This window comes from Myotis nattereri, assembly GCF_964212035.1.
Source record: "Myotis nattereri genome assembly, chromosome: 5".
Lineage (NCBI taxonomy): Eukaryota > Metazoa > Chordata > Mammalia > Chiroptera > Vespertilionidae > Myotis > Myotis nattereri.
Window position 1 is genome coordinate 43,902,108 of NC_138080.1, and position 16,798 is coordinate 43,918,905.

A 16,798-nucleotide genomic window follows, 5' to 3' on the forward strand; every position below is an offset into this window, starting at 1 on the left:
AGTGTGGCTCAGTGGGTTGGAGCTTCATCCGGTGCACCAAAAGGTCCCCGTTCAATTCCCGGTCAGGGCACATTGTAGATTCAATTCATCATGCAGGAGGCAGTGGAGCAATGTTTCTCTCTCTCTCTCTCTCTTTCTCTCTCTCTCTCCCTCCCTCTCCCTCTCCCTCTCTAAGATCAATTAAAAAAACTAATTTAGGAGAAATTAATTAATATGCTCCTATACTGTAAATATTACATGTTTGGGTTAAATATTACCAAGTAAATGTGAAATATGATATTTTTCAGTTGAATTTGAAAAATTAGAAATAATCACTGAATTATCATAATGTTTAAACATTTCTTAGAAAATATTGAGTAAAAATGAATTATAATTATTTTGTCTTTTAATCCTGGATTTATTTTATCCTCAGAACAGTGGATGTGCATGGAATATAATATGTTGAATAATTTAGTGTTTTTTCATTTACTAATTCATCATTAATGTATTTAACTGCACACATATAGCTAAGGAAATAATCATGTATAGCGATGCATGATTTATTTTCAAAAAGGAAGAAGAAAAGTAAGAAAATTATATTTAAACATGAAAACTATGTGCCATTTCTATAAAAGTAATCTTATAACAAACTAACTATAAACCTTAGAGAGATTTATTATGTTCCCAACTTTGGCCTACATGGACTACCATCAAGAAACTCTGAGCAGATTGAGCAGATTTCATGTTAATTCCATTTGCAGTGGTCGGCAAACCACGGCTCGCAAGCCACATGCGACTCTTTGGCCCCTTGAGTGTGGCTCTTCCACAAAATACCACGTGCAGGCGCGCATGTACAGTGCGACTGAAACTTTGTGGCCCATGCGCAGAAGTCGGTATTTTGTGGAAGAGGCACACTCAAGGGGCCAAAGAGCCGCATGTGGCTAGTTCAGTTTGCCAACCACTGAACTAGAGGACCCAGGTGGCTGAACTAGAATTGAGTTTGATTCCCCAAACCCCCTTTGCAGAGGCTGCTACTCAGAGAAGACAGCAAACAGACCAGCCTGTAATTACTGTTAAGGGAATGAAAGAAAAATCCTGAATGTTTCAAATAGGTACCCATAACCTCTTTTCATCCTGTTAATTCCCCAGGAACCAGCTCAGAGAGTATGTTCCCTTTCTGGAAACAGAGATATTCATTGACTAAGCTGCCATACTAAGGTGAGGGAGGTAGACTCTGATATAGTTTTCAGTAGATATTTTGAAGAGACCATCCCAATGCTTGCAATATCAGATACTTGTGGACAATGAGGAACATGGGAGGGGCATTATATATCTTGCCTGTCAGCCCATTATTGAATAGATTTTTTGATATAAGTTTTCACAATTATCCAATAATAGATAGTCCCAAAAGTGAAACATGTGACGCTGATTAGTGACAAAGGACACAGGATGTGGCCAGATGGAACTGGAATAGCAGCAGCAGAATCTGAAAAGTGTCAAGAGAGATGTACAGCTGAAATTGATTCATTGGGTTTGTGGAGCCCCAAAGTAGGGAATATGATGCAGTTTGCTGGATGGCTTATAAATCGGTCTGTTGGTTTAACTGATATACTAGTAAAGGACCAAGAAGAATGTCCAAGGGAAGAACATACTCTTTCCAATACCCCAAGAATCTATGTGGGAGCTAGGACTAATATTTTGATGATCAGCAGAGTAATGGATAAAACTGCTTAATACAGTGATTGACACATAGTGGTGACCCAAAGAAAGCAGTCGTTTATAAATTGTGTATTTTGTAGTTATAGCTGATTTGTATTTTTGGTTGTATTGCATAAAGAACTTATAGCTGATAATTTATTTATACCATTGGGTTTATTTTGTATGTATTACTTTAGTGAATGCCCAAGTAAACATTCCTAAAGAAACAGGAAAGAGATCTTGAGAGCTGAGTTAATCTATTCATTATCTTTCAGTGGACCAGTGCCTAAGTATGGGCTTCTCAATCTAGAAATGTATGACATCTGAGGTCAGATAACACTGTATTTTGGGAGCTCTTCTGCACATTGTAAGATGTTTAGCAGCACTTTTTACCTCTATCTAGTAGACACCAGCAGATCTCCCTCCATACTCTAGTTGTAATAACCAAAAATGTCTCCAGATGTCCCCTAGCTGAGAACCTCTGATTTAAGCCATCTACCATGGCCATGGTGAGTCCCTGGCCATGAAAACCTGTAACAGTAGACTTTCCAGTGTTTGCTGACACTGATTGTTGAGGTCTTTTCTGTGGGAAGCTCAGATGTCTCCTATTTAGGTCGTATTTTATTCATTGTTATTAAAGCAAATGACTTTCACTTATAAGTGTCAACATGTACTATTGAAAAATCATCCTGCAGGCTTGCTTTTCACAATAACTCATAACTTAAGTGTTCTCAGTACCCAGGTTCTTAATCAGGAATGCATTAATCATGTCTTTCTCTCCTGTATTTGCATTTTGGGGTAATTATAGACTAATGAGTATGCCCTTTATGTGATATTTTGCTTCACTTATAACTTTATAAATATTTCAGGTTGTGATAATTAAGTAAATTGAACATTATTAATTGGAAATGCAATCAGTGGATGTAGCTAAAATTTCTAAAATACTACTTTTGATATCCTATTATTCTTTGAATAATATACTTCACAAATACTTTTTTCAAAATCCATTCATAAGTAAATAAAACTAAATGGTTTTCTGACTGCAGGAAGCTAAATTCATATAACTATCTATACACATGGTGTGTATTTGCTATACATCTGATTCTGTTGCTCTCTACAGAAACATATAAAAAAAGTGTTCAATAGAATCATTCTGAAGAAAAATTGTTTCCCATATGAAGTAATTCTTTTGCAGAGCTATAACTTCATCATATGAAAATCTTAAAGACAGCTTTGAAATTTTGAATTTATAATTATGTCAAAGAAAATTAGCCAAAAGGTAAAACTTGATGATAATGAAATCAAATTTTTATAAAGATTGTGCTTTTTTTCTTGTTAATTATTTAATAACATTACAAACAATCAATGATCAATTTTTGAGCAAAAAATCATTCCTCTATTTAATAAACTAATAGCTCATGTATTTTAGCTCTTCAAGTATTTCTTGAACTCTCATTTTCTTGGAATAAAAATATCGCTGCTAAAAATTAACCACATTTAAAATGTGAATGAGTATAGAATAACAGCTTTGAAGGGAGCTAACATTTTCAAATTTCAAAATTTAATATTAGCTACAATTAATATTGACTTTTGGCTTTATCTGCTCATATGCCACTTTTAATTGCTGCTGAACTTTTCTTAAATTATGTCATGAGTCAGAATTTTATTATGACAAAATTTAGGGTTCTGAAATATGAAGTTAAAAGAATTTACAGGAAAGAATATTAAATTTGAAGTCTCAAAGTTTTATATAACTTATTTGGCTTTCATTAAAGCACTAACAATTTCTTAACTATGTCTACTTTTGATTTGTTATAGGGAATTATTAATTACATTTAAAATTTATTGTGACTTCATATGACAAGATCGTTTCTTAATTATTGAAATGTTGAATAATTAAAATGATACCTTTAAAATAACTTACTCCTCCAAAAAGGCCCACTAACCACTACAGATATATTTCGAGTGCAATAATTTTTAATCATTTGTTGTGGGGCTAATTAAGAATTTTGCCAGAGAGAGTTATTTGACAAAGAAAAAAAAAACATGCTGCACAGATGTGAGTAATCTGATTAGTCATTGGGTGGATTCAATGCTCTTGGTATCAGCTGAAGTGGAATTAAATTAGTCACTGGTGCATTTGTCGATGGGAGCCAGAAAGTCTGCAGTATTTCTTCTTAAAATAATTTGTACTGAGTAAATTATGGGGGTAGCCACTAAAGAAATCACATTACTTTAGAATTAGCAAGATCAATTTCTTTTAGGAGAGGAAGATTGTTATTGCCTCTTTAAAGTATGGAGTAGTTTTATAATTTTTAAAATCGTATCAAATGTACATTTATAAAATATTATCTTAAGAATGATTTATGAGTATTGTGGCTTAGAATACTAACAAAGAGTAATGTTTATAAAGAAAATCAAACCAAAACAAAACTAAACAAACAAAAAAAAAGCTTTATGTGCCTTAGTAATTTTGATCATTTACCTTTAATTTTATTCAGCTTTGTTACCATTTACTGAGGAGAGCCTGGCTCATGGTTGCTACGGCTGTTTGATTCTTGAAACACTATAGTGTAGGTGCTATCCCAATTATTCATATGGGAAAATTGAGGCTGAGAACATTTAAAATACTAGCCCCAAATGTCACATTTAAGAAGAGACAATATTAAGATTTTAGCTCAGGTGTAATGCTCTTTGTTCTATTCCATTCATTTATCTTTCCCCATAGCAAACATAATAGAATCACAAGAATACTGTTGTCAGGTTCTCAATATTTTACTGTTTAATGAAATATATTTGAATGACTATTTTTCTCTCTTCTTATACAGTGCAAACTAGAATATCAGGCATGTGTCTTAGGAAAACAGATCTCAGTCAGATGTGAAGGCCATTGCCCATGTCCTTCAGATAAGTCAACAAGTACAAGCAGACATGTTAAGAGAGGTAAGTGATGAAAACCTATTTATATTTTTATTTGTTCTCTCTACTAAAATGTTTTGCAGTAAATGTCATTATGTATACAATGAAGCTTAATTTTATACATGTATGTAGCAGTAATTATATTGTAAATGAACTTTTTCCATTTAGTCTCAATTATTATTGCAAGTAATGTTTTCCTATAGATCTACATTTATCTTAATTGTAATAGTTATATGCTTCTTTCCTACATGAACACCATATATAAGAAACTTAAAGCAATGCCTTCTATGAATTGTTGTGTCAGAAAAGTGTTTTACATCCTTTTTTTTTTCCATTTTGGAGCAAGCAACTGATTAGCTGTAACATAGTAAGGGATAGTTTGGTTCACTGTGGAACTGGTCAGACAATTAGTACTAATCTTTTTAATTAAAATTTCTACCCCATATAGAGTGTGAATGTGTGTACAAGATGCCCTACTAAATAATTTCATAAATTAAACTTTCTTTTGATTATATCTAATGTTTTGAATCTTTATTTTTATTGGTTCAGTGTCTAATAAAATAATGAAATATAAATGAATCCAATATGTGTTATAGTATATAATTCAACTTTTCATTGATTATTTATTGTAGTTGGAATGGCAATGTTTTTATATTTAAGATATTATTTATGCATTTAAAAATATCTCTATGGCTGCTAGTTTTAGCTCTTTGTATCTATAGATAAAGAAGACAATTTAAAGCATTTTTTAAGTCAAAGACTATTTTAGAGAACATTAATATCCACATTTGCCACATATTTTATAACCATCTGAATCATGTAACATAACAATTATTATCATTGGACCTTAATGAAAATAATTTTTCTCCTTTTACAAAAATATGAATAACAGATGTGCATATAAAATATTTCTTGTAAACTATGTATTTTCTTAAACGTGGTATACTTGATATTCTATATTACAATGTCTCACAATGAATATTTTATTACAGATACAACTTATGAACTTCAATTATGCCACTTATATTTGTCTTTACTTAATAAGTAATATTTTAGATAAAATTTAGAATGTTAAAATTGTTACAGCATTGCTTTTAATAAAGCAACTAGTTGATTGTATTATTAAAAATAAATGTATTGACTTGCAAATTAATTTCAAGCTAGTGTTTACATATTATGCAGTATGCAGAAAGACACCAACTGATGGAAGAAAGCTGTCTTCCAGAAGTCTCATCCTTGTTGCCTCACCCCAGCCTAGAGTCAATTTCAGAGTGATTCTTTCTGGACTCCCTACCCCCATCTCCCAATCCACTTGCTCTAGCATAGCTCAAATGAGGATGTTCAGGCATGACCTTGAATATATTAATTAGTCCACTTATAATTAAGAGTAATTATAATTTTATTTTAATTGAAGTATTCAATATCCCTTGCATCCCTATCTCCATTCCCTATTTACATAATTGAATGCATTTTCCTCAGCAAATCACTCTTAATTTTGGAGTAAATCCTACCTTGGTGTTCAATATCCATGTCTTATTGTTTTCATTGGAAGCTATAAAAACATTTGAGTAGTAGTCATAATAAGTGTATACCTATAATACATCACAACCCTGCACTAAAATTCCTCTTGAATAAGACTTCTTGCTTTTTAAACTCATTTTTGAATAAGAAGATATATTTGATGTTGTATTAATTTATCATAAGTTTCCACAAAACGAACTCAGTATGCATTAAAGAGGATCCCTTGTGAATAAACAATAATTATGTTTTGTGTTGCTCAAAGTCTCTCTGTACAATGTTTATATTAATATGTCAAGAAGGACACTTCACTTAAAAATCATATCATCAGGGGATAAGCATCATTTGTGTTCAATTGTGCGTAGAAAGAGAGGCAAGAAGAATTTAAACTAATCCTGCTTTGATGTATTGTCAGGGAAAAACAAGTACAGAATAATGCTAGCTACTGTGGAAAAATAGTACAGAAAATTGTGAATGTCATTTCTGCACAGTACCAAAGTCCAAGAGAAAAGGAATATATAAAACCTAGTTTCATATCATTTCTAATCTTTCAGTTGTCATTTACATTAGAAGCATGCCTTCAGTAGACTGTGTAGTACAGGAAATTCAATTTAATGGCATCTCTGTTCTAGAAAAAGGGAGACAAACTACCCAAAATGAAATATTTCCTGAATCTTTCTGACTTCCTACATTTGAGGTCAAATTGACACCATAGTAAGTTTTGACAATGTTTACAGCTGAATGAATTCTTTACAGTGATTTGAAATATATTACAGCTAATAAAAGTACATTTTCTTTATATAGTGGGAGAAACCAACGTTTTCCTTTGTTCTCCTAATGTATTCAGTAATGGATGTGCATAATTGATCCAAATATATACATTCAAGTAACCCAAATAAATATAATAGGCACTTTGCATTTTTAAAATTCTAGATTCTGACTTTACATAAGTAAATAAGCATACCCCTCTTCAATTAATAAATTAACTCCACAGTTTTCTGCTCTTCTAACTCATAAAAATCAAGATTACAAAGGCCAGTGCTTCTAGGTCCTTTTAGTGTGTTACTTATTTCCATTACAAAGAATTGTTGTTTGATCACAAATGCAGAATGATCATTTGGAAGATTAATCTACTTATTCAAGTATTATTGACATTTTAGCTGATTTATAAAACCCCATTCACATGTAGTTAGGTTAATATGAGATTCATAGTTGTGAACATGGACTATGGACAAACCATTTTCCATGTATTTTGTATATTGTTTTGCTACATTTTGGTTTTGGTGGCAAAGTTATACTCAGAGACTGTTGACTTTGCCAGCAATTTATTTAGCACAGGTTCACAGTGGGGATTATAATAATTCACAAGCCACTATCATACAGGATAATAACCCAGTGGGGGGTGTGCAGGAGGCAGCTGATTGATGTTTCTCTCTCATCAATGTTTCTGACTCTCTATCCCTCTCCCTTCCTCTCTGTAAAAAATCAATACTATATATATATATTATTTAATATATATATATATATATATATATATATATATTAAAAAAAGAGAGAGATTCCCAGCTTAAGATAGTTACCAGGTAGTCTCTCTCTCTCTCTCTCTCTCTCTCTCTCTCTCTCTCTATATATATATATATATATATATATATATATATATTAAAAAAGAGAGAGATTCCCAGCTTAAGATAGTTACCAGGTAGTCTTTCTGTCTGTTAAGCCTACATTCTATTTCTTTCTAAGAATAAAGAGACTGATTTAGCCCAGTTTTGTCCCCATGGTAAAGTTTATTTTTTGTATTACAAAAAGATTTTTTATTTTCTTGAAAAAAATCCCCTTGAGTTTTCTTCAAATAATAGCGATTAGCTACATTTTTTGGTATGTATCTGTCCAATTTTCCCAACACCATTTAATGAAGACACTGTCTTGACTCCATTGTATGCTCATGCCTCCTTTGTCAAATATTAATGGAGCATAATGTCTTGGTTCCATTTCTGGGTTCTCTGTTCTGTTCCATTGATCTATATATCTGTTCTTGTGCCAGTACCAGAAGTTTTGAGGACTGTGACTTTGTAGTATAGCTTGATATCTGATATTGTGATCCCTCCAACTTTGTTCTTTCTCAAGTTTGCTGCAGCTATTTGGGGTCTTCCAGATGAAGTTTTGGAGAGTTTGATCTAGGCCTTTGACGTATACCATTGGTATTTTAATGGGGATTGCATTGAATCTATAGATTGCTTTGGGTAGTATGGACATTTTAATGATGTTGATTCTACTAATCCATGAACACGAAGCTAGCCCACCATATGCAAAATTAAACTGAAAATGGCTAAAGGACTTAAATGTAAGACAGAAAACTATAAAAATCTTAGAAGAAGCCATAGGCAGCAAAGTAGCAGACATTTGTTGTAGCAATATCTTTACCGATACTGCTCCTCGGGCAATGGAAACTAAGGAGAAAATAAACAAATGGGACTATATCAAAATAAAAAGCTTCTGCACAGCAAAAGAAACCATCAACAAAACAACAAGAAAGCCAATAACATGGGAGAACATATTTGCCAATGTTATCTGTGATAAGGGTTTATTCTCCAAAATTTATAGGGAACTCATACAACTTAACAAAAGGAAGATAAACAATCCAATCAAAAAATGGGCAAAGGACCTAAATAGACACTTTTCAAAAGAAGACATGCAGAAGGTCAAGAGACATATGAAAACATGCTCAAAGTCACTAATCTTTCAAGAGATGAAAATCAAAACAATGAGGTGCCATCTCGCACTTGTCAGAATGGCTATCATCAACAAATCAACAAATGACAAGTGCTGGCGAGGATGCAGAGAAAAAGGAACCCTTGTGCACTGCTGGTGGAAATGCAGACTGGTGCAGCCACTGTGGAAAACAGTGTGGCATTTCCTAAAAAATTAAAAATGGAATTTCCATTTGACCCAGTAATCCCACTCCTAGGAATATATCCAAAAAAAAACAGAAACACCAATCAGAAAGTATATATGCACACCTGTGTTCATTAGCAACACAATTTACCATAGCTAAGATTTGGAAACAGCCTAAGTGCCCATCAGCAGATGAATGGATTAGAAAACTGTGGTACATCTACAGGATGGAATACTATGCTGCTGTAAAATGAAAGGAATTCTTACCATTTGCAACAGCAGGGATGGAACTGGAGAGCATTATGCTAATTGAAATAAGCCAGTCAGAGAAAGATAAATATCACATGATCTCACTCATTTGTGGAATATAATGAACAACATAAACTGATGAACAAAATTGAACCAGAGTCATAGAAGCATCAAACAGACCGTCCAACCTATGAGGGAAGGTAAATGGTGAGGGGGTAAGAGATCAAGCAAAGGACTTATATGTATGCATTTGAGCATAACCAATGGACACAGATTGGGGAGGGGGGGTTTCAGGGCATGTGCTGGGGGGTGGAAATGGCTGGGGAGAGGTCACGGGGGTGGGGAGGAGACTTATGTAATACTTTAAATGATAAAAATTTAAATTAAAAATAAGTAAACAAAATAAATAAGTAAATAAATAAATAAATATATAAATAAGTCTTATTCAGGAAAAGGTTCATATGAGGTTACAGCATTCCATATTTAAAAAAAAAAATCCTAAAGCTTTCTGTTTGCAACTTTTCACAAATTTATTTTGACTTCTTATATCACAATGCGTAGCATATAGTAGGCACTCAATAAATATTTATGAATGCATGAATTAAACATGGTGTCATAAATGTCCAATTAATAGTACAAAACTAACCAATTTTAAAATAAAGTTTGGAGCCAGAGTTTATGCATAAAAAAATAAAATAAAATAATAGCAATTAAAATGATCCAATAAAGCCATAGAATTCAGCTGTAGAGGAGACTGGCATTAGCTCTAGTAAGCAAGCCTTCCTCTCCCTCTCTCATTCTCACCCTTTCTTGCTTCCTCCCTCTCCCTCCCCCTCCCTCCCTCCATTCCTCTGTGTCTATGGGTTATGTATGTATGTTCTTTGGCTAATCCTTTCACCTTCTTCCATCCAGTTTCCCCCTCTTCCCTTCCCTCTGACAGCTGTCAGTCTGTTCCATGTATCTATGTCTCTGTTTCTATTTTGTGTGTCAGTTTATTTTGTTCGTTATGAAATGGGAAATTTGGACTGGAACACGCGATATTCCCCTGGGCAGGATGGTTCCTGGGCTCTTGTCCAGTGGAGTATCCAGAATGAAACCATGGACGAAAGGTGGTAAAGCAAAGGTGGAAATTTATTGAGAAACAAGCACAGACTCCCAGGTGGGGAGGAGAGAAAGAGTCCCACCAAGTCCCCTTTTCCATGGCTTGTAAAGGCTGCAGTTTTTGGTGCCTCGATATCCCTTCTGATTGGTTACTATTCCCCTTAGATTTGGTCAGTATAGCAACACCTGAGCTTAAGCCTCACATGAAGTACCTGAGGTTCCCTCCTTCTTCTCCCTTATTGTTCTCCAATTCCCTCTGGGCTTTCTTCCTCCCTCTATTTTGTAAATGTGTACCTTTTGCCACTCCCTACATCCCCTATCTTATGGAAATGTAACTTCTGTTGCTCCTAGTTCTCTTGTCTTAGGGAAATGTATTCTTTGTAGCGCTGTAGCCCTGTGCTTTTCCTATGGACCCTTTAATTTCTAAAATTTTCTAAAACTGCCTATTTCACCCCTAAAAATTTCTTTCAGTTAGATTACACATATAAGTGAGATCATGTGGTATTTGTCTTTCTCTGATTGGCTTATTTTGCTTAGTTTAATAATCTCCAGGCCCACCCATGCTGTCTCAACGGGTAAGAGATACTTCTTTATTACAGCTGCATAGTATACCATTGCATAAATATGCCACAGTGTTTTTATTCACTCATCTACTGATGGGCACTTTGACTGTTTCCAGATTTTCAATATTATGAATAACACTTCTATGAACATAGGCGTGCATATATTCTTTTGAATTGTAACTTTTAATACTACTCTGTATCCACAATTTTTTGGATTCATTTTCTCATGTTGTCTCCTTTGATTTTCTTGAATATATCCTTTAATATTTTTTAAAAGGATGCATTGATAGTGGGCTTTTTGCAAACTTCAATATCAGAAAAGTATTTACTTTTAGGAATAGTAAATAGTATAGCTGAAAAAAAATTCTCAAATAAAATGTCATATTTCCTCAGAAATTAAAGGAATTGATCTTTTGTCTTCTAAGTGCTATTGTTGTTAAGAATAATATCCTTTATATTACATCAAATGTTATAATAACCAAAAAGAATATAGTTAAAGCATTATACCAGTAGTATTAATAGTATACATACAGACTATAAAAGTATATATAACAGAAAATCCAAAGCTATATTAAATTAAAGAGGGATTTAACTTCTTGCAAACATAAATGCTCTAATAATACATAATTTTTACTTCTTATTCTCTTAAAGATGCAATGGTAGTACAGAAAAGTGGCATTATTATAAAAAAACAATGACTGTTATAGTCTCAATTAATACCTGTGTGTTATTATTGATTCACATACTGTAAGTATGACGGATATTTCTATATGTCCTTTAAAAACTTTGTATATCAGTTACTCTTTTCTAAGATAATTTTCTTATAGATTTTAGCCTCAATTAAATATAGCAAAGATAAAATATACAATTATCTGTTTATGAAAAATACTTTACATTTAGACATTAGCAAAACCTTTTGATATTCTAGTCTGTACACACATTAAATATGACATATTGGTACAATTACTTAACTAGGTCAGGCAAAATAATTTTTATTAAAATTCTATAACTTTAGGCATTACTTCTTTCAGTAAGGTACTAAATTTGCATTTGGCCTGATTTTCTGTCTGTCTTGTTCTGCATATATCTCATGTACTAGATCAAGTTCTACAGTTTACATTTCTAAAAATTGTGATCATTATAAAGACTATTTAAAACCTAACTATCCAGGGTGTTAGTGGGTCCTAGGGCTTAAACTCACAGGTATTGTGGTTAGACATCCATATGCTTACACTAGTGATCCTGCCAGAGTTGAAGTCTGACCTTGAAAAAAATAGCGAAACACTCTAATTTTTAGTCTCCTATTTTCTCATATCATTAAAATAAATCCACTGGGTTTGAAGACTAAATTGAAGTAGATAAAATGTCCTTAGCACAGTTCCTAAATTATCACTCCTATTCCTCAAGGATCTCTATTTTTTGAGGGGTGTGGGATTTTTCCCTACTTGGAAGCCAACAAGTTAACCTACATAGTTTCTCAGATGCTGACAGCAAAGAGGCAACACTCAGTGATGGCGAACCTATGACACGCGTGTCCGAGGTGACACGTGAACTCATTTTTTTGGTTGATTTTTCTTTGTTAAATGGCATTTAAATATATAAAATAAATATCAAAAATATAAGTCTTTGTTTTACTATGATTGCAAAGATCAAAAATTGCTATATGTGACACGGCACCAGAGTTAAGTTAGGGTTTTTCAAAATGCTGACACGCCGAGCTCAAAAGGTTCGCCATCACTGATAGGTCATAGACAAAGGACTTGATTGCCCACAGCACAAAGTTCGTGCTCACATTTGTTCCCGTTGACCTCTAGTCCCACAGGAGAGATGTGGAGTGAATACTGTGAACTCAGTGGGTTTCAGCCCTAGCTGAAAAAAAACTCAAGTTTATGAAACCCTGAGCGATAAGGAGGCTGGTAGCAAACATGTCCAATCTTTGCCCAAGAAGACTTCATCTTGACATTCCTGGAGAGCATCACTACCTCATCTCTGTAGGTAGATACTATCCCAATCTCCCAAGTCCATTTGCTCATAAATATCTTTAAAAAGATGGGGCAAGAAAAAAGCTGTTATGTGTTGACACAAAAGAGACACATGGAGATTTGTCTCTCAACAATATTAACAAATTCTTCCCTGCTTCCGAGTTAATACTTCCCGTTGAGCTCTTTGATTCTACTTTGCCTTGATCTCTTCTCCTTTTGAATCTGTCCCTGTCACCTCTCCTGAGATGTACATCCTCCCCCAACCACTAACCCTGCTCCTTACAGCTTCTCCAGTGCCTTGGTTATAAATGGAAGGTAGGAAATAATTGTTGAAGTTAAACGGATTTGTGTTTATGAAGATTTCACTTCCGTTTTCTCTTACTTGTAATGTTGCTGATAAAAGTTGGCTATAATTCCTTTCGTTGTTTCTCTATAGGGGAGCACTCCCAACCCAGCTTTCTTTAACATTCTTTGACTTTTTACTGTTTGAATGTGGTATGTGTGGGTTTTCTGCTTTTGTTTTGCATTGTCTGCTTATTTGCTAGGCATTTTCTGAACTTCTTGAATCCATGGTTTGATGTCTGACATATTTGTTTTCAATTTTTTTTATTCTCACCTGAAGATATGTTTATTGACTAGAGAGAAGGAAGGGAGAGAGATTTAAAACACACACACACACACATACACACACACACACAAAATTAATGTGAGAAACATGGATTGCTTGCCTCTCATATGCACCCCAACTGCAGACCAAACTGGCAGCCTAGGTATGTGTCATGACCAGGAATGGAACCTGAAACCTCTACATGTATGGGATGCTGCTCCAACCACTGAGCAACACCAGTCAGGGCTTAGTGTCTGATAAATTTGAAAAGATCTTGACTATTATTTCTTTAAATATTTTGTTGTTCTCTTCTCTCTTCTTCTGCTGTTCTGACTGAGGAAATGTTACAGCTTTTGATATTGGCTCATGTTTCTTGTATATTCTGGGTGCTTTGTTTTTCTTTTTTGTCTTTCATTGTTTTATGTCTCTGCATTGTACTCTAGGAAGTTTCTGTTTACCTATTTTCAAACTCACTGATTTTTATTTCTACTACTTTCTATAGATTCTTCTATGTTTTTATCTCTATGTTTATGTTAATCATCTAGTTTTCGATGTTTCATCTTCTCTATTAGAGTCCTTAATATATTAATCATAGTTATTTTAAATTCCCTTTCTGATTCTTTTAATATTGAATCAGTTGATTTTGACTCTCATGATAGGTTATTTTGTCTCTTGAGACTTTTGCATGCTTTAAAACCTTTTGAATTTTTGTGTTGTTGAAAGCTGGAGAGAATATATATAGAATAGGGTAGTAAGCACTGAGATAAGTAAGCATTTAGTGTGAGGATTCTGTTACTATGGCTAGGATCTGAGCAGTGTCCCACGTTTATGGTAGCTCTAGGCATCAGAGGATTCAGCTTCCTCTTGTGTCATTGTCCTCTCCTCTCTCAGGAGCTTCCTTTTGTATACGACTCCTCAGAGTGAGTTAGCATCTGGCAGCTCTTTCAGTTGCTATCTAGTGTTACTATTATTGGAGGCATGTTAGAGTGCTGGTCAGGTGTGGGAGGAGGAGGGGAGTTTTCTAATTTTCAGATTGTCTTAGTCTGTATTAGATCTGTGTCTTAGGGAAGTGGTTCTCTCCCTCCTGCGGGCATAGCGGCTTCTCCCTTCCTGAGCGCTCCTTCATTCTCCATCTACAGAGTTCCCAGTCTAGGTCTCCAGAGCTTTATCCCCTGTCAGCTATGACATTTATTTATTTATTTATGGATTTGTTGCTTTGTTTCCTTTGGTAAAATAGGAAGGTTGGAGGGGCTACAGTCGGGGGATTTTTTTCACCTAGCTGCCTCCCTTCCTCCCCCCTTAAAGTAGGTTTTTATTATGGAGAAAACTCTGGACTTATTTCAAAATGGTTACTCTTTTCCTTTCCTACCAGAGGCATAATTTGATATTTTGGGGGGGCTTCTAGAAGGCAAGCCCAAGGTGTCTGGAGGCTCCATAGGATGGAAGCATCCAGAGGTTCCTCATCATCATGCTAGTCCACACTCAGCCTTCAGCATTTTGTCAAATCACTCACCACTTAAGTGTCCCCATCAGTTTATGCCTCCTGCGGCCTCTTCTCCGAGACAGTACATCCCAGCTTGACTCCAGCTGCAGCGCAGCACAGTTCCTTCCCTGTGCGGGCACAGTGTCCACCTTGCCCTCTGAGGAAGTCCTATCCCTCATCCCCAGTGACCAGGAGTTTGTTAGGGAGAAGGAGCTGAGTGGACGTCATGATGGCCACTCTTCCATTCCTGCTGCCAGGGCCTTGTGGGGAGTTGTCTTAAACACTCTCCATGAGAAACCCCTGGGGTCTTGGAAGAACAGCCTTCACAAGTGTGAGCCCAGCCCCTCTGACTCCAGCTTCCAGGAGCTACTCTCAAGCTAGTCCCTACTCGGCCTCCAGCAAGAAATCAAAATTACCTTTGTAGTGTTTCAGCCTGTTTATGTCACCCATCAGCTTACCTGTGAAGTAAAGAAATCTCAGGTGCTATATCTCTAGATTTGCCAGACTCTTAGATTTTTAGTCTGGTGGTTTGCCTTGTAATCTCAGTTCTTTGAAGGGTCCCTGAAAAGTGATTTTTGGTTCCTTCTGTTTCTCTTGGTATAAAAACAGGAATAATGCCTTTTAAGCTCTTTACATTTTGGATCTGACACTTGAAGTCTAAAAATACTTTTAAAATATAAATCACACAGTTATTAATGTATCTTTAGTTATTACCATACAATTTATTGGAATATAAAGCTCATAAGCTGTCTTTTGAATAAAGGATGGCACTGTAACTTAATAGGAAAAAGAGATGAGGTGAAATTTCCTTCCTATAAATAATATAGGTGTTTGAAATTATTGTCCTCTGACCCACATATTCTAGAACCTAATAGCGCACATGTGCAAAAGAGCAATTGCACTTGAGGATTTAGTATGGAGCTCTGAAAAAGAGGAGGGAGACGCAAAGATCTTGGTTTTGCTGGTTTACTAGATGGCCTGACACGTAACACTATAAGATTCGTTGACTGTGTAATTTAGCACGTGTTTAACTCTGATTGCTTTAACTCAAAAGACCAAAGTATCACCATTTTACAAAATGTAAAATGAACAGCCTGTTCTTTTAACTATTTCTGCTGATCTCGCAAGATGAAGCACCAGGGAAGCCTCCCAGGCACTTCTCAGCAGTTGCTCAGTTGAGTTAAATTGAGAGCTCTGCTCCACCAGCGTGGGAGCAGCTTGGTAATTTTCTGAATAATTATTGGAGACAGAAACTCACAGTTCTTCCCTCTCACTGCACATTTTTTCTAATTGATTTTCTTAGCAAACAATTGTTCTTAAAAACTTTATTTTTTAAAAAAATTAGGTTTAGTTATCAAAACTAAAAATTTCACTAAAGTCACCAAAGTAAACATAAAATTAATGTCACAGCATCATAGCATATTAAAGATAATAATGGGGACATTTTGTATGATTTTTGGCCCTCTAGAGACCATTTTATTTGGTTTAGATAGGTCCTGATTCCAAACAGAATAGGGACTTTATACTTAGAATAGTGTCATTGTTTTTGCTTTACTTCGTGAGCTTTAAGGAATAAACCTAAAGGAACCCCTCCCCACCCCCGCCAAAAAAAATGTATACACATTTTAACAACTGATAGCTCAATTTTGAAAATTAAATGTATTTTAATAAACACTGCATTTATATTTATTCAAAGTGGGTGTATGCATTTTTGGGACACCCTATATATTGATAGAATTTGACTTTTTAATCAAGGTTATTTTTTTCTGTTTAATAAATACATAAAAGGATGAATAACTTTATA

At 34.6% G+C, this 16,798-nt stretch overlaps 1 protein-coding gene across 2 annotated transcripts in view; it reads left to right on the forward strand.

The window, feature by feature from the left end:
- SPOCK3 (SPARC (osteonectin), cwcv and kazal like domains proteoglycan 3) overlaps positions 1-16,798 on the forward strand; it is a 341,288-nt gene that overhangs the window by 245,999 nt on the left and 78,491 nt on the right. For both annotated transcript variants that reach the window (XM_081093454.1, XM_081093455.1), the window contains exon 6: positions 4,506-4,620. In XM_081093454.1, the coding sequence (XP_080949580.1) occupies positions 4,506-4,620 (115 nt within the window). The remainder of the gene's footprint in view (positions 1-4,505; positions 4,621-16,798) is intronic.